The sequence below is a fragment of the Eschrichtius robustus genome, chromosome 15 (assembly GCF_028021215.1).
Source record: "Eschrichtius robustus isolate mEscRob2 chromosome 15, mEscRob2.pri, whole genome shotgun sequence".
NCBI lineage: Eukaryota > Metazoa > Chordata > Mammalia > Artiodactyla > Eschrichtiidae > Eschrichtius > Eschrichtius robustus.
Window position 1 is genome coordinate 91,420,454 of NC_090838.1, and position 26,949 is coordinate 91,447,402.

The 26,949-nt window shown below is 41.0% G+C and overlaps 1 protein-coding gene across 3 annotated transcripts in view; it reads left to right on the plus strand.

Annotated features, from left to right (window-relative positions):
- Positions 1 to 22,092, plus strand: part of TMEM182 (transmembrane protein 182) — a 64,468-nt gene extending 42,376 nt beyond the window's left edge. For all 3 annotated transcript variants that reach the window (XM_068565051.1, XM_068565053.1, XM_068565052.1), the window contains 2 exons: positions 2,960 to 3,097; positions 19,712 to 22,092. In XM_068565051.1, the coding sequence (XP_068421152.1) occupies positions 2,960 to 3,097; positions 19,712 to 19,932 (359 nt within the window). In that variant the 3' untranslated portion in view covers positions 19,933 to 22,092. The remainder of the gene's footprint in view (positions 1 to 2,959; positions 3,098 to 19,711) is intronic.
- Positions 22,093 to 26,949: the final 4,857 nt, after the last annotated feature.

The window sequence follows — 26,949 nt, forward strand, 5'->3', positions numbered from 1 at the left end:
TGTCTGATAACTCACATGTCTGGATGGTGTTTGTGTTGGCATCTACTGATCGCTTGGTCCTTTGAGAATTGGTCAAATTTTCATGGTTGTTAGTATATCAAGAAATTTTGGATTGTATCCTGGACATTTTGAATATTTTGTTGTCAGTCTCCACGTATTGTTAAAATCCTCTGGAGAATACTGATTTGTTGTTTGAATAGGCAACTGACTGGCATGGTTCTGTCCTTTTCCTCTGTGATAGTAGTTGCATTGTCAGTTCGGTTCTCTATGCTATTTGGGTCTGCCTGGGGCATCACCGCTCCGGGCTTGCTCTGGTACTTGGGTGGTTTTTATAACTGTAATTCAGTTCCCAGAGCCTTTGCTCTACATCTCTGGGTGTTTTCTGCACGTGTGCAACGTGGGGAGTGAGCTCAGTACTTGTACAGATTCAAACACAGAACTGGAGATTCTCTTGTCCAGCCCTCTCTCATCTGTGGGATTTTCTGCCACACCCTCTGGCTTCCAGGGCCCCTTTTTCCCAGTTTCTCTGGGTAGAAAGATTGGGTTCCTTCAGAGTTTTGGTCTCCTGTGCTGTGGCAGAGTTCCCTGCAACGGCACCAGTGCAGACCAGCAAGAGAAAAGTTGATTCCCCCACTCTTTGCGCAGTTGGGTTTCTTTTTCTGATTCTTCTGTCCTGAGGGTTGGATCATCTTTGGGATGTCAAATGCCCACTCCCCCATGGGGGTGGCAGTGCAGATCTGTGTTTGAAGCTGGCTGTGAAGCAGGGTGAGGAGAATAAAAACATGAGGTCTCCCCATACTCTGGCTTGCAGAGCCCCTCTCCTGCTTCTCTAGCCAGCATGCCGGCCTTCACTAGGGATATTGTGCTCTTTGAACCTTTTTACACAGTTCCCAGTTTGGCTTGCCTTGAGGCCAAATCCTGGATGAAAAAAAGAGAAAAAAACCCAGAAAACCCCTTGTAGCTGAGTTGATCTTTCATTAAGGTTTTACTTCCCTCCTTAATCCACTTGCTGTTGTTTACTTTCCACACTCGTGTTGTTTGCTATTTTGTCTAGTCTTAGTTGTGATTGGAGGGTGCTCAGAGGGTGATCGGAGAGGTGATAGAAGGGCTCCTTTTCCCCGGACCACCTCTTACTAATGTTTATACCCCTAGCACTTGCCACAGAACGACCGCGTGATAGTGCGCTAAATGAAGTGAATGAAAGTGTAAAATGTGAGGCTCACCAATTATCTAGTAAACTCTGGTAGGACAGGGTTGGCAAACATTTGGCTCAAAGCCTTTCACCCTTACTTCCCACACTGAGAGCTGATCAGTACTTCACTGCCCTGTGCCCTGAGGAGCCTGAATACAGCCGCAGAATACTTCCTCACCAGTAAGCCTGGCAGCCACTGCCAAATGGATGGCATTGGCATGTGAGGTGGAAGCCTGCCTTTTGTTTCTGTCTTCAAAACCGAGTTATTCACACGAAAATGTAAGCCTTCTTTTCTCATTTAACTGCAGTGGTTCCTCTCCTCAGTTTTCCATCCTCCCATTCTCTTTTCTCTTAAAGATTCCAGTTGATTGACATATTTTGTCCTTTGCCAGGTGGGCTTGTTGAGAAAAATCATGCTTTGCTTTCTTACAAAGTTTCTGTATTTTCATAAAAAATTGTAATTTCATGAATGTGTTTCAGTGAGCTTTCCCTCATTTACACACGTAGGAATTTATTTTTGTATTTTAGCCTTTGGGAAATGATGAATTTGTTAAAGAGATCGGTAATTATCCCACTCAAAAATGAACATTAGGGGCCTCCCTGGTGGTGCAGTGGTTGAGAATCTGCCTGCCAATGCAGGGGACACGGGTTCGAGCCCTGGTCTGGGAGGATCCCACGTGCCACGGAGCGGCTGGGCCCGTGAGCCGCAGCTGCCGAGCCTGCGCGTCTGGAGCCTGTGCTCCGCAGCGGGAGAGGCCGCCATGGTGAGAGGCCCGCGCACTGCGGTGAAGAGTGGCCCCCGCTTGCCGCAACTGGAGAGGGCCCTCGCACAGAGGCGAAGACACAACACAGCCAAAAAAAAAAATGAATAAATAAATTTTAAAAAACAACAACAACAACAACAACAAAAACCTTCCCCGAGCAAAGGTGCAGTCTAGGGCAGGATCCTCTACACCTATGTTTAAAAAACAAACAAACAAAAAAAAACATTAGAATTCTTCTTTATTTGATTACTGTATGTCACCAAATCCACAATTTATTTATCACCAGCTGCATCCATTAATTCAGACTTACTGGCCCTTGACTAAGAGACTGCTATAACTTCTCATTTTAAATCTTTCTAGGAGCAAATATTAATAGAAAGTAGTAAGCCTAAAATATATCTGATCTTAAGTCTCAGTCTGTACAAACCCTTTTTTTTTTTTTTGGCTTTGCTTGTCATTTTTATTACCTCAAGACTATTTTCCAGTAGAGTCACAATCTAAATAGAAGTGTACGTTTTTGTTAGGAGATTGGTGGGACCATTACCAGCTTCTAAGGGATCACTGTGGTATAAGCACTATCTTGGCAGGAATTAACAGGCAGCATTTGTGAATGTGAATGCCTTTTTATGTCCTTGTCCTTTTGGTGTGAACACCTATGTGTGACCTATCTGGGAACTTGCTCAAGAGGAGTCTTTATAGGACATTAGGTGTTCCCACTTCTAACATGGATAATCTGGTTAGAAAAATGAGCTCCCAGAGTATATTAAGCACATATGTGGTGTAAATACCAAGCGCTTGTTGATAGAAGTTCGGCATCATTGAGTCCAAAGTCGTCTGGTGAGGCTTCCTTTTAAAGAGAACTCAGGACCACAGCCTGGGATTCCGTCCAGCAGTGCTGGGGCTGAAATTAGAAAACTGAAGAGAGAAACTTACTGTGTGACAGTCTGCTGCATTCACAATCTAAGTGTGCCTTTCTCTTGTCCTTTTCTCCTGGGGTCTGCAGTTTACCGTGGCTTCTGGGCGGTCCTGATGCTTCTTGGGGTAGTTTCTGTGGTGACTGCGAGCTTTTTGATCATCTGCGCAGCCCCCTTCGCCAGCCATCTTCTCTATAAAGCCGGGGGAGGCTCCTACATCGCCGCAGGTACGTCCATTGTGAAGGGTATGATTTCCAGCCGTGGTTTTTCCCCGTATCTTTATATTTTCCACTTCTGGTTTCAGGGGTGAGGCTTCTAGTAGTAATAATATGTTAATATTCATGTACAATATTTCCTGAGTGCTACCTCTATGTCACACACTTTTCCAGGGACTTCCCGTTTTCCATTTGCTCATTGTATCCACATTATATGAATGAAGACACTAGGCAGGAAAGCTCTGCTGTAAGAGCCTTTTAATCTCTCTTATCCTGTTAATTTTCTGCCTGTAAAAGAGGGTTATAACACGTCTCTCTGTAACCTCTGGGCGTAGGTGAAGCTTTTTGTGTGCTCTTAAGAAGATAGCCCCATTATGATATTACAAACCCTCATTAATAGGTAAAAAGCATCTTTTTCTACATCATCATCATTCCATTTTCTTAATTGTGGTTCATGTGCATTATCTAAATACCTTCTCTTCTTTGTAAAACCTGTATTTTTTTTTAGCTTTCCAACTAGTCTAATTCCTGCTAAAATGATCATAGTACAAATAGGAAAATAATTGAATAGGTGAGTCTTGTGAATTTTAAGACTTTTAAATTTAATTAGGAAATAAAAGCCAGAGCACTAACCTGAAAGCATAAGCACAAGGTTTTTTGTAAACATAAACATTCTGGGAATTTAGACAAACTACAGTACGACTAAGACCAAACTGTACCTGAGTTTGCTCTATCGCAGCATCCCATAAAAGGGACCAGTTGTCTCACCTGGGATTGTAGCGACCATGAAGGAAAGGGACAGAGTGGGTGGCTCTACTGCCTTTCTAATCACTGCAAAGATGGCTCATGCTGTTGCCCAAAATCATTTAATCGATGATCAATTAACAAATAGTTCCTTTAAACACTATTTTTGCATAATATTGTGCTTAATTTTTTTGCAGAGGGAATAAAAAGAATAATCAGATAGATCCTCTGCTCAAAGAGCTTAAAAAACCACAAAACAATAACAAAAAACAAAAACCAAAACCCACTGTGGGGACCAGGGCCCTCTATTTAACTTATTCTGTCTTTCTTTTTGTCTTTTATTTAAAACTCTTCTCTTCACTGAGTTTTCAAGGACCCAGATTTAGCCATTTGAGCTCATAATTAAAGAAATAACTTTAATAATTGAGATATAATTCACATACTACAAAATTTACCCTTTTAAAGTGTATAATGCAGTGTTTTTTGATATATTCCCAGAGTTGGGCAAAGATCACCACTATCTGATTCCAGAATATTTTTATCACGCGCCGCAGAGAAACCCCATCCTCTGCTCCTTCCAGCCCTGAGAACCGCAGATCTGCTTTCTGTCTCTATGGGTTTCCTGTTCTGGACATTTCATGTATATGGAATCACACAATACGTGGCCTTTTGTGTCTTGACTTCTTTCACTTAGATCTCGTAATTGATAATCTCTCTTCTTTACTTCATAATTCCATAAGACCAAACCCCTTATATGCCTTAAAACTGAGCATCTTCTTCGCCAAATATTTCTCCTCCCCCAAATCACATTCTACTCTCGCTTTATTCAAAGGTCTAGTTAAGGTGTATATTTTTGCATGGTCTTCCCAGAAATAATAGCTCTCTACTAAAATGTGTAAATATTTGTTTCTTCTTCTTCTTTGCTTTTTAATCTTTTAAAATCTTTGTCAATAAAGGGAATATGTAGTAGCAGTAATTTAGTACTAACATTATGGGCAACATAATTGTTTTAAACTCAGAAATGCTCTGATCCTGAGTTTGGGCTTATTAGAGAATTGCGTGTTTCTGTGTGTGTGTGTGTGTGTGTGTGTGTGTGTGTGTGTGTGTGTGGTGCTTTTGAAAAAAATTGTTGGTCATTTTTTCCATTTTATACTTTTTTTGAGAAAATAGTATAGCTAAAGAATTATTTTGGCTGAGGGCTCTGAAGGAAGATAAAGCACCTGATTCACACCCATGTGCCTGTGACCACTGGATTCTCTTTTTCCAGTGAATCTTTAGCTGCAGTGGGTGTGGGTCTGAAGTCCTCTTGGCTCAGGTCTTTATGCAGAAACGCCCTGGGTTGGGAGGGGTCCACCATGTTCTGGGAGCCCATCCTGAAAGCCACTCAAGCAGACGGTCATGAGGATACTTCTTTTTAAATCTGACTTTTAATTTCCTTCATGGCACAATTCTTTATTGTTTGTGTAGGACTGTTTATTTCCCAAGAACACAGAGAGATATTCTGTTGGATGAGATAAAAAAATTACAGTTTATTTTGTATCAGTTTGGGCAGTAAAAGTGGTGTTCTCAGGAATAACTAAAATTTACTGTCAGGTAGCAATTTCTACCATGAGACACATCTTTTAAAGCAGTTATGGGGCAAATAAATCATCCTCAAATCTGAGTGTTATTGACAGAAGAATTTTCAAAATCTTTCAATTGTCTATTATTAACATCCCCAGATTTGTTAATAGGCAACTAATCCTTTCAGATGTGGAGATGGAAACTTACATACTATTCTATATGGACACTAGGAAAATATGTGCTAAACACTAGGTTTTTGGGGCAGCCAAGATTTTTCTGTACTACGTTTAATATGGAACTGTGCATGTAGTCTTTTACTGAGTTAAACTGGATTGAATTTGTCATGCTTTCTTTGGTTAGATGTTATGTTTTCAAAACGAAGAGCTCTCTTTCCATGGAACTAGTATTCCAAAATCTGTCCCTTTTAGGGCTTGCTTTGTCATTCCCTGCCTCACGGTCTTCCTTTGCCAACACTCTGTGCTCAGCCGGGCAGTTGGGAACAGGTGCAGCCTGGGCCCACAGTTGCTGTGACTACTTTATCAATGCCACAAACAAGATTGGACACTCTCTCTTTATTTGGACAGATGGCCTTAAGACAGGGCAGAACCAAATTCCAAGTGGCCATTGCTGGGTGTGTGCACATGCAAAGACTCTTTGGCATCAGCAAGAAGACCGTTTCGGGGCATTCCACACATGGCCGTGGCATGCTGATGTCACAGCTGTACGTGTGAGCAAGGGGTGGGGTCCGTGTTTTTCGTCTTGCTCTGTCAATGGCTCAAAGGTCTGGAGGCCATATGTTGCCACTCCCTGCACTTGGGCAGATGCCTCCTCAGCTTGGGCCATGTGTTCCCCACGGGAGTTCAGTTCTGGACCAAGCACACAGTAATGGTCAGGACGTTATGACACTCGAGTGTGTTTCAGTGAGTCTCATCCACACCTCCCAATGCCTAAGCAATTGCTGAATTTTCTTTCAATGTGGACTCCAGGGGTACTCAGATACAAAGGGCCGACTCGTGTTTTCTCCTAACCCTATGATATTGGATGTGTTAGGAAAGATGCAAGAAGGCGTGACACTACAAAACATTTGAATTATGTGGAGAAAATTATTGTACAGCTGAATATTCCTAATGCCTGGGCGAAGTGACATCAATACAGGAATTGCTACACAGGAGTAAGATCCCTAGGTGTACAAGTAAGAATGGGGATGGGGTCTGGATGTTCTGGGACTGATATTGGGTGAAAAGACATAAAAGCTAGAAATTAGTATTTTACCAGCATATCAGGGTAGAAAGATTCTTCTTCCATAATTGAAATCCCCTTTTCCTGAATGACAACCTGGGATAACATTTTTCTGCTGGATGTAGAGCTAGACAGAGTCTCACCTGAGTAGAGGGGCCTGGAAAGCTTCTGAATCTTGGCTAAATTCCTTGTTAGAGTCTCACGTTGGTGAGACTACACCGACGTCTCGTAAGTCGGAGGAACATAGAAGCCCACACTCCAGGCCCAGGGTGTGTTAGCCGAAGGAAGGGACACCTTTGCTGTGTAATTAGTCCTTTGCAAGGTGATGGAGGTAAAGTTGTGGCCTGACTCCTGCCCCATTCTGTGACCACAGGGTATGTTTCTTGCCCAGACAGCTGTTTCACCAGCTGTCTGCCCAGCCAAGCTGCTGTTGGTCACCAGGAATGTGAGCGGTATGAATCGGGGTGAGTTGTATAAACCCTCTGCCAGGTGGGACAGACAGCCTGAGCACGTCCTTATGGGGCTCAAACCTGCCCCCTTCTGCTCTGGAGGACAGTGCTTTCTAAGAGTGTGTAGGGATATGAACCCCCTTAAAAACACAGTATAGGGAGGGTAAGTGGATATGAAGGGAATGTAACGTTCTTACATGTAGAGGGCAAAACTGACTCAGAAGTAAACTGGATTTGCGGTTTGTTTTTTTATTTCTTTGAAGAAGATCAGTGGAGTTTGTATAGCTCATGATAAACATCACTCATTTCTACCTGAGATAAGATAGATGCGATGGATGCATAATACAAGAGACTTTTTTGCCTTAATCCTAGGAAAAATAGCTCACAAAAGCCAAGGGACATGTTTCAGACGCTCATTTTCCTTCGGCTGAGACTGAACACGTGGCTCACAGGAGGCGCTGGGGCTCGTGCCTTGCTCCTCACGCCTTCCTCCAGACAAAGCAGAACACGGCGGCAGTCAGAGCAGGAGGAGCGTATGTGGAGGAAACAGCCCCAGAGCAGGAGGGGATTAGGGGAGAGTTGCCGACAGCCTAGAGGCAGGCATTCTAAACTTACGGGAAGCACATTCATCTCCCCGCTTGCACCTGCTGTCCCCACGTCTGTATGCTGTAAACAGCCGCTGACCCCGAGAGGCACAGGGGGCCTCCTGTGTGAGGGGAACGGGCCAGGAGGGCCAGCGAGTGCTTGCCAGCCTTTCCAAAGCCTCCGTCTTTCTTAGCATGCAAGAAGTAGGCTCTCAGGGGAAAATCAAAAGCATAACTTCCCAGTACGGAACTGAGTATTTCACCAAAGTCCAGGACTTCAGCGTTTTATTCAGAGCTCTGGTTGGTTGGAGGTGGGTGGGGGAAAGAAATAGTGGTTAATAAAAACTATGTATTACTGATATATCAGCCAGATGTACTTTTGTCGTAGAATTAGTGTCTCCGATTTTCATGAACTGCGGAAGGGCTGCTCGGATTTCCCTCTTGCTGAATCCAAAGGTTTGGGTGTACAGATCTGCTCTCCAAGTAGGAACAGAAGACCCAGTCACTCTTATGTTTCTAAAACTACCTGCTTTGTACACTTGCTTTCTGCCTTCAGTTGTCATCTTTGGGAATTTATTTGGATAGTATCAGTATCCAACACAAATTATTGTGTTTGGATACTGATACTATTATCATGTGGAATTTTAATGTCCTTGATCTGACATTTTTTATAGATGTCAAGTGCTAGAACAAGTCAACCTTGGTTAATATTAAATAGGAAACCGCTTAGAAGAGCTTTTATTTACAAAAATGCTTTAAAGCCTTATTTTCTTTCTCAGATAGTTCTTTGAGCATTTATTTTTCTCCATGTTGCTTATCAGTTGAAGTATGTGTAACAGGCTGTTAGAATCAGACTTGTCCAGACTTGGTTTTGAATAGGAACCAATATGGAGAACACAGGTACACCCTGGAGATATTGTGCGTTTGCTTCCAGACCCACTATGCTGTAATTGATTAGTGTGCAATAGCATTATGTCTAAAAAATGTACGGACCTTAATTAAAAAATACTTTATTGTTAAAAAGTGCTAACCATCATCTGAGTCTTCAGCAAGTTGTAATCTTTTTGTAATAGTAACATCAAAGATTACTGATTCCAGATCACCCTAACAAATACAATAATAATGAAAAAGGTTGAAATAGTGTGAGGATTACCAAAGTGTGACACAGAGACATGACATGAACAAATGCTGTTGGAAAAATGGCACCAACAGACTTGCTTGAAAGCAGGGTTGCCACAAACCTTCAATTTATTAAAAAGTACAGCATCTGAGAAGCGCAATAAAGCAAAATGCGATAAAACACGGTCCGCCTGTATGTGACACTGAAGTGAGGAAACAGGTTCCCAGAGGAAGAATTCAAAAGGGACACGTCACACCCAGTTCAGTGAGTTTCAGTGTCTCGACCAGATGAAGGCTGTGGGAAGGAGGAGGGGTGCGAGGGGGGAGAGGAGACCCAGAGCTGGCACGTTCCTGTGAGTCCCCACCCTGGCCTGAGCTTGTTACACCGTCCTTGCTGGAGACAGTCTGGTTCCTGGTCGACTCCTACTCAGGTGAGTCGAGGTGTGAGAGGCTCGCTCAGTAATAGCTTTGGTGGAACTTTTCTGAAAACTTGACTAAATGCTCCCCACCCCCTTTAAAAATGTATCTGAGCTGTTTTTCTTTTCTTTTCTTTAAACATTTATTTATTTATTTTTGGCTGCATTCGGTCTTCGTTGCTGCGCATGGGCTTTCTGTAGTTGCAGTGAGCAGGGGGTACTCTTCTTTGCGGTACGCAGGCTTCTCGTTGCGGTGGCTTCTCTTGGTGCGGAGCACAGGCTCTAGGCGCGTGGGCTTCAGTAGTTGTGACATGCGGGCTCAGTAGTTGTGGCACGTGGGCTCAGTAGTTGTGGCTCGCGGGCTCTAGAGCGCAGGCTCAGTAGTTGTGGCGCACGGGCTTAGTTGCTCCGCGGCATGTGGGATCTTCCCGGACCAGGGCCTGAACCTGTGTCCCCTGCATTGGCAGGCGGATTCTTAACCACTGCGCCACCAGGGAAGCCCTGAGCTGTTTTTCTGAGAGCTAGAGCAACAGGCCTGGCAAATGAATGCTTTCACTCACATGACACATTACTACGGGGTGTAATTAATCTCCACCCTGAAAGGGAGTCTTCAGATGTGTTAAGTGACCAGACTTTCTGGCCTATAAATAGGATCTCTGGTTTGGAATTAATTTTGCCATGGTGGAAGGGCAGAATGAGTTTCCATCTGCTTCATTCTCCTTTTCCAAAGTACATGTGTCATTAACATCTACTATTTGCCCAGTACTGTAAGGCATTTAGTTTGTTTGCAAATATTCTGTTTCATTCCCCACCCTTCCCCCAGACTGTCACTTTGCTCTTTGGTTTCTTTACTAGATTATGTTATGCATTTTCTGAGGCCTTTTTTTTATCTATACTTTCTCGTGTAGAAGAGAAGCACACGGAGTACAGATTCATCTGAATGATCAGATCAACATAGGCTGGGTTTGTCCTAGGAAGAATTTTTGCTTCCTGTAACTCAGGGGCTGTCGAGGAGGGGTGGGAGGTTTGCTTGACTGGACAGTGGAAAAAGAAAACGTCCTTAATATGAATAAACCCCAGTTTGGGTTCACCTGATATTCTTTCCAGAATGTGCCCTAGTGGGGCTGTGAGGTGGCACGTGCCACCTGGTGGAGAATTCCAGCGAGACACTGGCAGACACGTTTGGAGCGACCTTTCCTTCAGAACGGGAAGGCCCCATGGCAAGTTTATTCTCTTGCCTCTTGGCCAGCCCTGAAATAGCCTAGTCACATGAGAAAGCTCTGACGCTTTAGAAGATTTCAGAGAACAGCATTTCTAGCCGTAGCAAGAGCTCATGCCAAAGCGTAACAGTAAAAGTAGCCAGTGCTCGTTATGTGCTAGCCCTGTTCCAGGCAGACTTGCTGAGTACTTCACCTCCGTTAATTCCTTGCTGAGTACTTCACCTCCGTTAATTCCTCGTGACTGCTCTCTGCGGTGGGCACTTGAATTATCTCTATTTTACCAATGAAGAAACGGAGACACAGAGAAGTAAAAGACTTGCTCAGTGATACTCAGCTAGTAAAGTTTAAAGCTTTCTGGACAGTAAACCTAGAAGCAGGGCAGGCAGATTCCACACCTGTGCTCTTCAACCACTTAAATACTTCCTGAAACTCAGTTACCATCAGTAGACACTTCCTTGGCATTAAGTGAACCTGCTTTTCAGATTGAGCCCCTAACTATTTGTAGGGATGGATATAACCTCATGATCGTTCTCTATCAATAATTGTTTCTCAAGAGAGTACAGAGTTTTGAATATATAGGATGTTTAATGCCTAAAATTATTATGCCAATCTAAGAAAGTAATAAATATTTGAAAAATCTGACAGATGATAGACATTATGTAGGTTTGGTTGACTAAATAAAACATGAGGCCAGAAAATGAAAGGGAAGAGGCAACTCATGTATTTGGGAAGTAGTATGAGGAGGTGAGGGCAGCAATGGATATTTGGAAATCAGATAGATGTAATGAAAATGTACAGTCGTGAAGTTATAACTGTTTAAGTTATTCAGGCCATCTCAGAAAATTGGAGAAAAATCAGTGGAAAGTGAGCCAGAGAAAATGAAGAGTGGAGGTAAGCAAAGAATGTTGACGGTTGACCATTGTGCATTGGTAGTTTTACAATTTCTGAAATATGATATGTAAAAGCGAGCATGATTGAATTATAAGAGAAGGCAATGTGTATTCATTTAAAGAAGAACAAGCTGTTACATAAATACAATTTAAATTATTTTTAAGAACTTCTAGTTTATTTTACCAGAAAAGCTAATTTTTTAATGAATGAAATATGTACTATATGCAAGACTGCTTTGGAAGTATATTACAATATAATAACAAGTATTACTCTTTAGAAAATGTAGAACTGGTAAACTTTCCTTTCCCCATTATATAATGATTAGAAAAAAAAAATAGGTGTACATTTAGACTCTGGATGGACCTGTGAGAGTAGATTCAGCCTGCACTAATGCTCGTGTTTCCTCCTCTGGAATGGCACATAGGGCTTCTTAGAAGTTGAGAAACGCCTCGAACACTGCAGTTTTTAAGATTCCTAACATATTAAAAGTTAACACATGTCAAAATTCGTTTTCATATATTGTGGAATTTTTTAAGTGTTTACATTTGATAAGTCAGTGCTCCATGCTTTTAAAATACATACATAAAGGTAGTGGCCCTACACATAACAATTTGCAGATATTATCCAAAGTCTTGTATGAGTATTGGGCTCAAATCAGATAATCCTAATAGACCCCAATGTCATCCATATCATGAGGGGGCACATGATTCCATCCCAAAAGGTCAAATCCCTTGCCAGTTCTCAAGGGAGATATCTAAATTTTATCCGCTGACTTAAAGCCCAGAGATTCTCTTTAAGTATCTGAGGAGCAACTCTCTTTCCAAAGGAGTCCCAGAAAAACAGTTCATGGGTGGTAGTCTGGTTGCTAGGTTGGGGACCACTTCCCAGGGGTTCATTTTATAATGAAACTTCATAACATTCACTTTTGTGTCATATTTTATATGTTTCAAATAACACATAATGAAAGTTTAAAAAAGGGAATTGAAAACAACCGGTTACAGAAAATCCCTGTGCTTTAGGCACTTGGAGAGCTTAGCCTCTTCGTGAGCACTAGTGCATGACTGCCCAAGGTTTTGTTGGCAAAATTGATGTTTGAGGAGGAGAATGTCAGAAAAACAACTGTGCCCTCAGTAGGGCTTAGTGGGCCTGCTCGGGGTGTGGGGTGAGCCCGGGCAGCTGCGCTCTAGGTCACCGCTGTAACATCGGTAAGCCCGGGGCCATTTTCTCTCTTGGGAATAAGATCATGTTTTGTAAAAAGGGTTTTTTTTGCCAATTTTCTTTCAAAACCGTTTGCCTAAGGAAATGCTACTCATCCTTGCAAAACGCAATATTATTTTCATAGCAGCTTAATTCATAATAGCCAAAACCTAGAAAGAGCCCAAATGTTCACCAATAGATGAGTGGATACCACTGGATGAATTGGTAGGTTCATACGGTGGAATCCCGCTCAGCCATAAGGAGTAAACTGCTAACACAGGCAACAACACGGATGGATTCTCCGTCATTATGTTGGGAAAAAACAGCCAGAGACAAAAGATGGCACGCTGCTACGATGTCATTTCTATCAAGTTCTAAGGGCAACACTACGCTATGGTGATAGGTGCTTTCGGGGGGTGGGCGGTGCATGAAGAACCTCTCTGGAGGTACAGTGATGCATACGTTCTACTTCTAATGGGTTGTGGCTACACTGATGTTCAGATTTGCCAAAGCTCATCAAACCATACACTTGAAGTCCATACATCTTGCTCTGTTTAACTTATACCTCAATTAAAAGACTGAGAAATAATGAGAAACAGTAAACAGTAAGTAAATGGAATGCTTTTTACCCATTAGAAAAACCTTCAAACCATTGGAGCTTAACATAATACCTTCAGATATTAGTATGGGCTAATGTAAGAAATGTTTGTATGAAGACTGTTGGTGTCTCTTCCTCAAAAACCCCTTGTGGGGATGTTGTCGGTTATGTACGTCATTGTTCCTATGCAGATCTGCAGAAGGCATTTTTTATATATTTCTTCATGAATTGCTATGATTCCTTTTAGAAAATGATAGTAAATACATAGCTTATCAAGTTTCCTTTTTGTTCTTTCTTCTGAGCATGTCAGATCTAGGCTTACCATTCATTCCATGAATGCTGCTGTCCTTAGCATTCTTACCCACACTCCAGATTTTTTTTCTTTATTTCTGTACTTAAGATGAACTCTTGCCCTGCCTTCCAGGCAGCTCCACCTGGAGAAGTAACCTAGTCTCCAGCTGCCTCCTTGGAATAGTTTCCATATTGTAGGATATTTTGGAATGTCTTCAACCTAATGTGTCACACCTGCTATCAGGGTTTCAGTTTGAGTTATGCCACAGGCTAAACTTTTGATCTCGGTAGACAATTAACTACTGCAGACCTCATTTCCACCCTCTGAAAATAGGCACGATGAGTAAGCTGGTATTATCATCCCTAGAATGTTATGAAGCTTACTTTCTAGTTCTATGTAGATGCCCTTGCTGAAAATTGCCCTGTCTCCCCCAGTGTGTGTGTCCTCTGAACAGAGAAAAGATGAGTTCTCCTGATTCTAATGTAGTATTCACTATAACTTCCTTCATGAAGCATTTTTTTTGACTGTGGAATTCCACGGCCTTTCCTATGGCCACTGAAAGCCGAAATGAGTTTCCACTGAATTTGTGTGAAAGCAAAGAGGCCAATGAATCATCTTGAATTTATGATTCTTCCCCAAGTAACCAATAACTGTCCATGATTCAATCTATTTAAGTACATTTCAAAGGCAATTCAGTTACATCTAAGCAGCTAAAGATCAAGTTTATTGTTTTTCAGTAACTCCAAAAGGCTTTTTTTTTTTTTTTTTAATATAGGTATATGTACTTCTAGGCAAGAATATAGGAGTTTGGCATTTGCCTATCTTTTGAAGAAGAAAGTTTTCATTTCTGTAGCTAGCTTTTCCCTAGGAATGCATTTTAAAATCCAGTTTTTATAATACAGTATAAAAGATCTTTCTAGGGACTTCCCTGGCTGTCCAGCGGTTAAGACTCCACGCTTCCAGTGCAGGGGGCATGGGCTCCATCCCTGGTCTGGGCACTAAGGATCCCGCAGGCCCTGTGGCAGCGGCCAATAAATCAATCAATCAATCAATCAATCAATCAATCAATCAATAAATAAATAAATGATCTTTCTAGGATGCCTTCTTTTCTGTTCTTGTATCTGTGGAATATTGAAGACGTGCAGTTTTATTTCTCAGTCTGTGACTTGGCGTTGGGGAAATCCTTTTGGTTTTATTTCCATGTTTTTTATCATTAGCAATTGCGTCCCTAATTTGTGACTGATTTTTATGTGACCTTTGTTTCGAAAAATGTTTTCCAAATTCAATGTATGACATTTGTGAGAGAAACTGTGCAAAAATCGTAAGCTTGAATGGCTCTTCCCCACACTGCCAATAAAAGAGACCCAACATGTTCTTGATGTGACAGTTATTTGTCCATTGTTTCATTGTGATCACAAATCTCCGTGGGCTTTGGGACCATATTTTGATTATGCCTCCATTGAGCAATTTTATGAATTTTTGTTGGACTTCAAAAGATAGAAATTATAAAATTCAATAGGAAATAAATTATGCTTTCAAAATGTATGACCTAATTTAAATATAACTTCATTTAAAACAAATTATTACCGGAATATTAGCAATATTTTCTATTCCTGCTAAAATCACCGTGGCGAGTGGGTTTGAAATGTAACTCACTTGTCACTCAAGACAGTTACTGCTTGTGTTTTTATGAATGAGGGTCTTAAGATATCAAGGGAAAAAGATTAAGATTTTTCCAGAGTATTGGTATTGCCCCAGAGGAGACTCTTCACCTGGTAGGTGGACCAAATCAATAGTACTACTGTTCATTAATAGTCACGATATCCCACAGAAAGAAGATGTGTCTTTCTGAGTGTGTGAAGGAAACACACATACTCTCCTCCCACCCCAACATATCCAACATATGCACTCTCCAACACACGCAGTCACAGACTTGCCCCACACGTTTTTTTTTTTTTTTTTGAGTAATTAATTTCGTTTCTTGTTTTGAAATATTTTCAGACTTACACAGAAATTGTAAGTCGCTTCACCCAGAGACTCCATTCAAATTTTGCAAATTTTCCCAATAATGTCTTTAATAGCAAGAGAATCCAGTCCTGGAACATGCTTTGCATTTAGATGTGTCATGTGAGTATCCATCAAACCAGAATAAATCCTTCTTTGACCTTCATGAGCTTGGCTCTTTTGAAGAGTACAGGCCTGTGATTTTCTAGAATGTTCTGGAATTGATTTGTCGGGTGCTTCCTCATGATTGGATTTAGGCTCTTCATTTTTTCGCTGCAGTATCATAGCAGTGATGCTGTGTTCTCATTGAATCTCATGAGGTGGTGAGTGACATCAGTTTGTCATGTCCTTGGTGATATTAACTTTGATCACTTGAGTAAGGTGGGATTTGCCAGGTTTCTTTAGTGTGAAGTTACTATTTTTTCTTTATGACTAATACGTGTTTTGTGGGAAAAGACTTTGAGCCTGTGTAAATATTTATTTCTCATCTAAATTTCATCCACTAGTTTTAGTATCTGTTTTTGCTTCTTGCCTGAATTAATTATGACTTAAATGATTGCCAAATGGTGATTTCTAATTCAGCTATTCCTTCTACGTTTGTAAGTTAGCATTCTGAATGAAAGGCATTCCCTTCTCCCCACTATTTATTCACTCGCTTATTTATATCTCTGTGGGCTCATGTATTCCTGTTTCATTTGATGAGATGTAATGGGCCTCTATCACTATTTGTTTGATAATCAAATGTTCTCAGAATTGGCTAGCAGAAGCCCCATGATCTGGCTTCTGAAATGCCCACATTATTCTCTGAGCACATCTGTACTTTTTTGGTATAACATGATGATGTTCCAGATTCACGTGGTACTTTCTGTCCCAGCCTGGACTCAGCTATTTCTTAGAGATGGCCTAATTCCTGGTATTTAGAAGCCAAGATCTGGACACTTGGTGTCCTCCATGCTCCTGGGGTGTTGTTGCTCCCAGACCCTCTCAGGAAGCAGAGCCAGAAAATATATCTAGGTACATACACGCACAAAGGTATATTTTAAAACAAACATATACTTCTACTTCCATATTCATTCATTTATCTATCTAAAACCATAAATTCACACTGATACATTCAATTCTAAAAAACACCATAAAGTTCATTCTAGCTTTCCCCCTTTTCAAATTTGTAACTCCCTTTTCAGGCAGTGAAGAACTTGACTCCAATTAACCTCAATATATGTATTTATTTGATTAGTCTAGCTATAAGTACCAGTCTCCTGACTCTTAGCCCCTTACTTCATGCAGGCCCCCATCATCCATTTTTGCTGCCATAGTAGCTAAACCATTGGCCTTTGGTATAGTTTCTCCATGTTTGTTAGTTCATTTTCCTTCTGTTTATCTGTCTGTCTTTACCTACACACACACACACACAAACACAAACAAACACACATGTATACATATAAAACACTGGCAATTTAATGGGTAGGGAAAGTAGGGAAGCGCTGTTTTTACTCCATGGGTATAATCATAAGCTGATCTGATATGAATTAAATGGACTATATCTCCAACTAGTGAACAAGTTAAAAGGTTGTAGTGATAGAAACAACTATTATTCATTGCTTTCAGGCTGTAATGGCTCTTCAAGTAACAGCAATAATTAAATATAAGTTAATTCTTCCTTATTAAGAATCATCTACATGATGTCCTGCAATACTTTTAAAAAATACTGTAAATTCAGTAATGGGTTTTGCAATTTTTGAAGAAAAGGTGTATAAATCTACTGGTTTTTCACAAAGTAAATTTTTAAAAATGAAAATACCTGAAAGCACAAGAGATTCACATGATGTAAGGAAGATTAAAAAAAACAGGGGCCTTCCCTGGTGGCGCAGTGGTTGAGAATCTGCCTGCCAATGCAGGGGACACGGGTTCGAGCCCTGGTCTGGGAAGATCCCACATGCCGTGGAGCAACTAGGCCCGTGAGCCACAACTACTGAGCCTGCACGTCTGGAGCCTGTGCTCCGCAACAGGAGAGGCCACGACAGGGAGAGGCCCGCGCACCATGATGAAGAGCGGCCCCCGCTTGCCGCAACTAGAGAAAGCCCTCGCACAGAAATGAAGACCCAACACAGCCAAAAATAAAAATAAATAAATAAATTAAAAAAAACAAACAAAACATATCAACAAATAATAAAAAAGGTTTGCAATGTGTTGGCATAAGGCAAATGGTATGCAAATAACCAAGCCAAACCTTTACATTAGCAGAGCATACTGTCTGTATATTTTCTGAAAAAATGTTTTGAAATGCTCAGAGTTGCTAGACAACACATGGCCTCACCATATTGTTGTCAAAATCTGAGGCACGGCTCGGCTCTGTGAGGAGTTTGCTCGCTCGCCGGCTATGGCTTTACTATTTTTCTGTGATGCAGTTGTCGTTCAGTGGTTAAATTGCTCTATTGTGTGCTCCGGTATTTGCATTTACATTACAGACAGCAGAGTGAAGGATGGTTCTTATTAGTGAAGCATCTACATTGATTCTTCACAGCTTTGTAGTTTGTATCATGATTAGGAGAAAGTTTCAGCTCTGATGCTGACATACTTCAACATACGTATGGGCCCTTCTTCCGTGTTTACTTGTCAAGACTCTTTATGAAATTGATGACCCAAGAGGGAGGGGACATCCTAAATGCTGGAGGAGCACAGTTAACCCCAGAAGAGTGATGGACGGCTAGGCTTGTAAGAGCAGCTCTCTCCTGCCCACGTTCCCCAGCCTCTGCTCCTGACCACCGGGCGGTGTTTACCTTCTAGACAGAGTATCAATTAGGATATGGAGATTTTATACCTGATGGTCCAGTTAGTTAATTCAGAGAGTACAGTGGATCCTTGGCGAGTTTGGATTGAACTTTTGGACAAATTGCAAGTGTCCTTAAGTATATTTTGCTTTGGGGCAAATTCGTGTGCGGGGACCTCACTCACTAGTGGGTCAGCTTAGCAGGCTCTTCTGAATCTGCAGCTCAGTGCAGTGGTATCGCCTCCTTCTGTTGCTGCAGTAACAGTCACATGGAAAAGCATATGCTTAGTAGTATTCTCAAATTTTAGCATTCATAAAGATCTTCTGTCATATTGCTTGTTAAGGTCAAGGGTCCAGCACCATGGTACTTCTCTACCCTTATAATTCCAACAATATTTTTGAATAGGTGGATTGCAGTTACATTGAAATGGTTGATAAATTATCTTGCCTTCTAGTTAGTGGTTAAGCATTTTCCATCCCTCCCTCCCTCCTTTCCTGCCTCCCTCCCTCCCTCCTTCCCTCCTTTCTTTCTTCCTTCCTTTCTTTTGTTTAATAAGGCTCTTGATTTCAAACCTGAGGTTTTATATTCCACAGAATGTTTCTTAAACAGTCATGTATATTCTTTTACATTAGTTCAGTGCTTCCATCTCTGTTCTTGTCTGGTACTTACCTTGCCTTCTATTTTCATTGCCATATGTAACTGAAACACCAGTTAGCTGTGTTACAATAATATAACAAAAGTCAGAAAGACCTGAACTGAAAATCAGCTATGAAAACTACCAGCTGGGGCTTCCCTGGTGGCGCAGTGGTTGAGAATCTGCCTGCCAATGCAGCGGACACGGGTTCGAGCCCTGGTCTGGGAAGATCCCACATGCCACGGAGCAAGTAGGCCCGTGAGCCACAACTACTGAGCCTGTGCGTCTGGAGCCTGTGCCCTGCAACAAGAGAGGCCGCGACAGTGAAAGGCCCGCGCACTGCGATGAAGAGTGGCCCCCACTCGCCGCAACTAGAGAAAGCCCTCGCACAGAAACGAAGACCCAACACAGCAAAAAAAACAAAAAAACAAAAAAAAAACTACCAGCTGAGTTTGCATATACTTAAAACTGTGGGTTAATAGTACCTGTTTCACAAGTTTGTTGTACATATTGAAAGAAATAATGTATAACAGTGCTTGTCACAAACGAGGCATACAGTAAAAATGGATAAATGTTAGAAAATAAATTCCGCTAGGCAGGGGTCTTTGACTCTTATAGTTCACAAGCACCTAATACAGTGCCTGGCACACAGTAAGCACTCGGTAAATACACGTCATCTGTTGCCATTTTTCTTCTGCAGCTATAGCCCTCACCTCAGTGCTCTGAAAACTAAAGATCAATGATGTGCCTATAAAGCATACAATAAAAGGTCTGACACAAAGTAGGTGATTTAGCTAGAATTATATTTTTATAGTTATATCATCAGGCGTATGATTGGTCTGATATAGCATTCTTGGGCAGACATCTCCAGAAAGGCTAAAGGTCTTTTGTTTTGTCCTTCTCAGGCATCCTGTTTTCCCTGGTGGTGATGCTGTATGTCATCTGGGTCCAGGCAGTGGCTGACATGGAAAGCTACAAAAACATGAAAATGAAAGACTGCTTGGATTTCACCCCTTCTGTGCTGTACGGCTGGTCATTTTTTCTGGCCCCAGCGGGGATATTTTTTTCTTTGCTAGCTGGATTACTATTTCTAGTTGTTGCACGGCATATTCAGTTACATCACTAATCAAACTGTTGCCACCAGTATTTTCTTGAGAGATTTTAAAACGGAGCATTTTTTAAAAAATTTTGTCTCCACGATCCTAGCATAGAATGAGTTGATGTAACTTTTTAGCTGCTATGTGAATTATGCATTTTACTTGTGATCTTCTCTAATAAGAGGGTCCGAGAATCTCTCCAGACTCCATCTTGCTTCCATCTTATCTAAGTGCTCTCAAGAATCTAGTTTTTTAGGGAGCAGGTAACATGGGCCTTCCCTTCACTGCACTTGTTAGAGCTTGCGGGTAACAAAGGCCTGGCAGTAGCAGAAAACAGTCACCAGGGGCAAATCATGATTTGAGTTAAGCGTCCTCCTTGGCATTCACTTCCGCTGCTATTAAAAAAAATCCTTTGGAATCCCATAGCTGATAAAGAGGTTACTATCCAGAATACATTAAGAACTCCTGCAGCTTAACAACAATAACAGCAACAACAACAAAGCAAATACCAGATTTAAAAAGGGGCAAAGGACCTGAGCGGACGTTTCTCCAAAGATGATGTACAAATGGCCAAAGGAAAAAAAAAAAGTCCTTTGGAGATTAATTAAGAACAACAAACAAATGTTGTCAGAGAATTTACTCCATTTCTTCTCCACACACATAAATATCCACATACACACGTACTGACACCTGTGAGCAGATTATTCATTATTTAAAAATAGACAGCAGTTGTTCTTGTAGCAGGGGCTGCGTGAACTCATCAGTTACAGTGGGTCACAACAAAAACAACATGCACTTATCCCGCTTTCTTACCAGAAACAAGTTTGGTTATGTAACGTATTCACTTAATTGTGCATGCTTACATAAATCCTAAACTGTATTTAAAAGAAGCAAATCTGTACACCAAATCACATACAATGAAGATTGGATTTTTATGAACTTCAAGTGGGTTAATTGTATTTGTAATATGGTTGAAAACATGTAAAAACCAAGCACCTTCACTTTGTACATAATTCTATTCGATATTTTTAGATTTCACTTAAAAATTATATTGCTAATATGTTCAGCATGTGAAAATTTATTGACGAAATGTGCTTTTAATACGCACTCAACTATAAACTTTCGAAGTACTTCCAGATGAGGATAACGACCTTGCTTTATTAAAGACCATGAAATGTGAACTTTTCCCAGGACCTTATGGATTATAGTCCTTCTGATCATTTGATTCCCTTAACTATCGTCCCTCCCTGTCTTCAGCTTTACAGCAGGTATGTTAACATTTACAGATCTGCTCTTTCCTTTAACCTCTTGGAAGATAACTTTTTGGGGGATGGTTGTGGGAATGATTCTTTATTATTCACTAGAGTAGACATTCTGCATATCAAAGATTTTTGTTTGGCACTAATTTTGATCGAAATCAAATCCATCTGAGAAGCCTAGGTCGTATTTGCGTTTTGGAAGCCTCCTGACCGAGGAGTTCCCTGTTGGTGAAGGAACAGAGGCCCTGCGTGGTGTGCGGACTGTGTTTCAGGCACAGCATTTTACTCCGCAGCTGTTTGAATACCGAGGGCCTGACTCGGAGGCACATTAAAGGGTGACCGCCTAGAAGCCGCTGTAGGATAGAGGCGTTGTTGCTTTCACCCCGGGGTCCCATGATGGGGAGATTGCCTGAATCTTCTCTGCACATCTTGTACTTTCCATTAAACCTTGTTTCGGTGGGAGGGCGCTCTGGGGGAAGAGTGAAGATCTGAGGTATCTGCAGATCACCAGGGCATTTTAAGGGTTAGTGACAGGACTTGCCTGTTTAAAAAAAAAAAAAAAAAAAAAAAGACTTGAGGGCCTTAACTGGTCTCTGAAGCCATTTCAGTTTTATCATAAACGTTTTCCTGGTCCTTTGCTTTGTCTTTTTCTGTTTCCTTTTTATATTGCTTCATTTATTTCTTTGCTTTTGGCTTGATTATTACAAAAATAATTATGGGTTCTGTTATGCATATTGACTGTGATATTAAGTTGTGGCATGCTATTAAGTTTTCCAGACGATGCTAGATGTATTTGCTTAGTTCATGTCATCTGTAAATACAATTCCTTTTTGTGGAACTTTGGAATGGAGCCTTTTTCTATGTATTATATACATCATTTAAATTTCACATGCAAGCTGCTTTTAGTAAAGGTTTGAATATTTGTAGTTTTCAGATGGTTAATCTTACTTTCTAATACTTATGCGACTACCATATATTTATCTTAAGGCAATTGGCTGAATATCTGATGTACATGACACTTTTACACAGATCCACACTTTGGAAGTGTTTCATAGGTGTAATGCATCGGTCACATGAGTTCAAACACATTTCCTGACCTATTTCACCAGCAATCCATGGAAGAAAGGAAGGTGAGTTGTATTTGCTGTGTCAGTGAGTAAAATATACTTAAAAATAGCAGATATATTCTCGTCACAGCCTTCTATCTCATTTGGGGTAGTATGTTTCCTTTTATTTCTCTATTTGGTGTATTGATTTATTACCAAAAGCTTTCAAATGAAGTCTTAAAAATCTTTTTAAGAGGATTGATTTTGCGTCATAAAGTTTCAGTTCAACAAATAAGATATCTTTTTGGTGACACTTCTAGAAAGAGTGAGGAAAGAGGGCAGTGAGTTATGTCCTTGGACTTTGGTGAAGGCTGTGATCTCCCCATATCGTGTTTGCCCAAGGAGTTTAGTTCAGTCGTGTGGCAGGGAGCACAGGAAACTGGCTAGGAAACCCTCCAGAGACAATGAATGAAGGTGTTCAATTTGGGGTTGAGTGTGTAGGACTTTAAATAATACTATTAGGTGTGCTCTTACTGGTCATTGGCTGCTTTTATGACTAATCTATGAAATGTATTTACTGAATTTGAAGATTAAATCCACTTACAAGAGTATATTATGATGGAAAAGGTGTCAATGTTTGGTAATTATCTATCATCAACTTTGTGTGTGTGTGTATGTGTGTGTTACGTTTATAAATTTGGATAGAGTTAAAGTGAATAGTGGAAATCAATACATTTGAATAGCACATTTTAAAAAAATTCGGTTTCTCAGGGACAGTGACATAGTGGTTTCCCTGGTGGGCTCTACCAGGAATGGCATCTCATACGAAAGAGATGAAATAGAAACTAAATTTGTATTGATTGTCTGAAGGAGTTAAATATATGGAGACATCATCCAGTGATGATCAAGTGTAGGCAGAGAAATTCCAACAAAATCTTAGGAATAGGGTATGTTAGATATGTTAAAAACCAAGGAGGGTGGGGAAATAGTTAACATCATACATATTATAATAAGCATAAACTAAACAAAGGAACATTTAATCTGATTAGCAGGGAAAGAGGAAAGAATAAAAACATCCGGTTAGAGCTTAGAGCTTCTGAACTAGCCAACTTAGGCAAGTGGTAGGAGCTGTACCCTCAGGACCATTATGATCAGCCTGGGCTGGCTGTGGACATGGGAGCATTAGAGAGAACAAGCCTGAAATGACAGAGGAGTACAAGAGGCCCCCTCTGGCTTTCAAAGGGTCATTTTTTCCCCTCACGTGCAAAATTGAAGGGGCAGTTGGATGGTTGAACTTTGTAAAATGATCCACCTCTGGTTGTAAAGAATCATATGGTATAGCTAGTAATTCTATTGCACATGTATATGTATATATATGTGTGGGGTGTGTGCGTGTGTGTGTGTATGGAGAGAGGGAGTGTGTGTAGAGAGAGAGAGTGCGTTTTCCCTCAGTACCTCCGTATCCATGGGGGACCGGTTCCAGGACCCCTGCAGATACCAAAATACACGGATGCTCAATCCCTTATGTAAAATGGCATTGTATTTGCATATAACCTATGTATATCCTCCTCTATACTTTAAATCATCTCTAGATTCCTTTTAATAGCTAATACAACGTAGATGCTATGTAAATAGATCCCAGCATGGCAAATTCAAGTTTTGTTTTTTGGAACTTCCTGAAATTTTTTTCTAGTATTTTAAATCCACAGATGAATTTGTGGGTGTGGAACTGGTGCATATGGAGGGGAGGGCTGATTATACATAAGGTGTCTATAAGTAGCTATAAGGTATCTATAAGTAAGTAAATTAGAATGATTTTTAATTCTTGAAGTGATGGTTTTTCTGGTTCGCACAAATGACAGCGATAGTCTAAACTGGCTTTATGAGATAGTATGGTTGGAGCCACTGGCATCCTGCACTGCACCTGAGTATTGTACAGGTAATTTTGGGGGGAAAAGACTCACTGCAATAGAATAAAAACTTTTAATATTCCATTCTTCTGGGAATCCAGGAGTTAATGGTTCTTCCTTTATATGGCAACTCTTTTTTTTTTCTTTTCTTAACACTTCTTTATCCACTAATTCTAACAAGAGACTGCCACTGTTAAAAAATTCACCAGTGCTTGCAGATAGCATTGGTATTGCAGACTATCTAAACAAATAGATATTTAAACAATACAGCTTAGAGAAGAGTACAGTACAGCTTAAAGAATAATGCTTGTTCCCTCATATTTTGCTGTGGGATATGCAAGACACTATAAGAAATACTGGCATATTGTCTTCACCCCCAGAAAATACAAGAGACATTTTTTTCTCAAGATTTTTATGGGTGTATGTAAATATCTGGAGAGTTGTCAAAGAGAAAGTTGGATTAATCTCTGTGTGTGTGTGTTTATATGTATATACATATGTGGTATGTATGCATAAGTATTTGGATACAGATTTGGATAAAACTGTATATTTGTCAGTAGGTATACGTCTGAATACACATGTACCTATATACATAATATATGTGTATTTATAAAAATATTTTTACATCTATAATGTATACATGTATACATTATATCTTATATACATTATATAAGATACATTATATCTTATATCTTATATATATATGTATATATATATAAGAAATGCCTACATTTACATTATTGTTTGTGGATTTCCACATAGCTGTCTGTCTCAGGCATTCCCAAGCTCTTAAGGTTTGCTGAACAGGAGGACACATGTCATCTTCATGCTATTGCATGCCTGTCCCCATGGAGGGTGAGGGGTATCGGGGAGACTCAGTGAGTGGTGTCATGGCCTCTCTCTCTTGGATCCAGGGCATATGTGGTGATGCATGTGCAGTGGACTATTCACTCTTACCCTGTGAAGGCCCAAGGGCAGTGACCCTGTCTTGAACATCTTCTAGCAATTGATACCTAGCAGTTGATAGCTGTTGGTGAATATTTAACAGTTATAAACTTTGCTGGATAAAAGGATTCCTTTATAAAGCAGCACGCCTTGCTGATACATTCATTCAATCCCCCTGCAGAACATTAAGCCGAGTGGATCCCCCCATAGATTCTTTATTTGGTTCACCTTAGGGAGAAGCTTATGGTGTGGTGGGGAAGGTGATAAATCTGCATCTGAAGACCTGCACTCCGATTCTGGATTTTAAACTTTTGGTTTGGAGAGTTATTCCACCTCATTTTGGTGAGTTCTTCATCTAAAATATTTACTAATTTATTCAACAAATACACACTAATTGTGTATACACTCATAATTGTGTACACACTGTATGTCACAAATGGTGCTAGACGTTGGGTAGATGTTGGGTATAACTAAACAAAGCAGACCTTTAATTGTCACTCTTCAAACTGGGATTCAAGGAAGAAATATAGACAACAAACAAGTGAACAAAAAATAACTATGAATTTATAAATTGTGATAAATCCTCTAAAGAAAAATACACAAGACGTAATGATAGATAAAGCCATGACTGTTGGATAGTCCGGGAATTTCTTTCTAAGAAGAGAATTCTGAGTATTCTGATACATAAAAGATACGAAGCATCCATCTGGGTGAAAAGCAGCAGTAAAAGGATTTCAGGGAGGGGAACTTGGGGGAGAAAAGGCCTGAAAGTGAAAAGGAGCTTGGCATGTTCTAGGAACAGCAAGGTGGCTTGTGTGGCTGGCATGGAAGGGAGGGTTTGTGGTACAGCTGGAGAAGTAGGAAAGGCCCCATCCTTCAGAACCCTTGAGCCATTAGAGTATAGTCTGAAGGGTAAAACTTAAAAGAACTTGCTGGTGGATAGGCTGTGGGGTGAGAGAGGGGCAAATAAAGAATCGCCTTCAGATTTTTCGCTTCAGTGAGTGAGTAGATGGAAGAGACTGGAGCAGGGACGAGAGGAAGGCAAAGGCTTGGGGGAGCAAGGAATCCCTTGCTCGTTGTGATGCTGTGATAGTTGATAAGCCTGTGAAAGGTGCAAGTTGAGACGGTGGTGGATAATCGGATGTGGCCATCAGGAGCTCAGAGGAACCATCTGAGCTGGAGACTTACATTTGACAGTCACCAGATTGAAAGCCATGGGAAAGATGAGGCCACCAGGGAGGATGGCTAGAGAGAGTGACTCTCTCTGCCCTGGGAACCCAACATCTAGAGACTGAGCCGAAGACTGAGCCTGAAGAGAGGCCAGAAGTAGACATGGAAGGATTGGTGGGAAACGTGAGACTGAGGAAGCCCAGAGGGGTGACTGTTTTGAGAAGGGACTGCTGAGAAGATGACTAAGACAAGGAAGGAAAGGTGACCTTAGGCTGTGGAAACGTGGAGGTTGTTTGTGACAGCGACAGCAGAAGTCTTGGCATGGTGGTCGGAACAGAAGCCAGATTTGATTGGTAAGAGGAGTTAATGAGAGGTGAGGAGGTGGAGAAAGCTTGTTGTGCAACTTCTAAGAGAAGGTGGTCTTTGAAGGAGAGCAGTCACGGATCTGGGTGGAAGAGGATATGAGGACCAGAGAAAACATTCCTAAGACCTGGGAGAATGAGAGCAAGTCTGTGTGTTCTGAAAATTATCCTGTCCAAAGGGAAAGTTGATGATGTGGGAAGGCATGGCTGGAGTGCAGCCAAGGAGCTGCCAGTGTGTGTGGAGGGGCAGTGCTACCTGCCGCCCCTCAAAGGGGGTCCATGTCTAAAAACACCCAGGATGTGGAGAGCACTCGTTACATTAAATTTGACAAAAACAAACAAAGATCCGGCTGT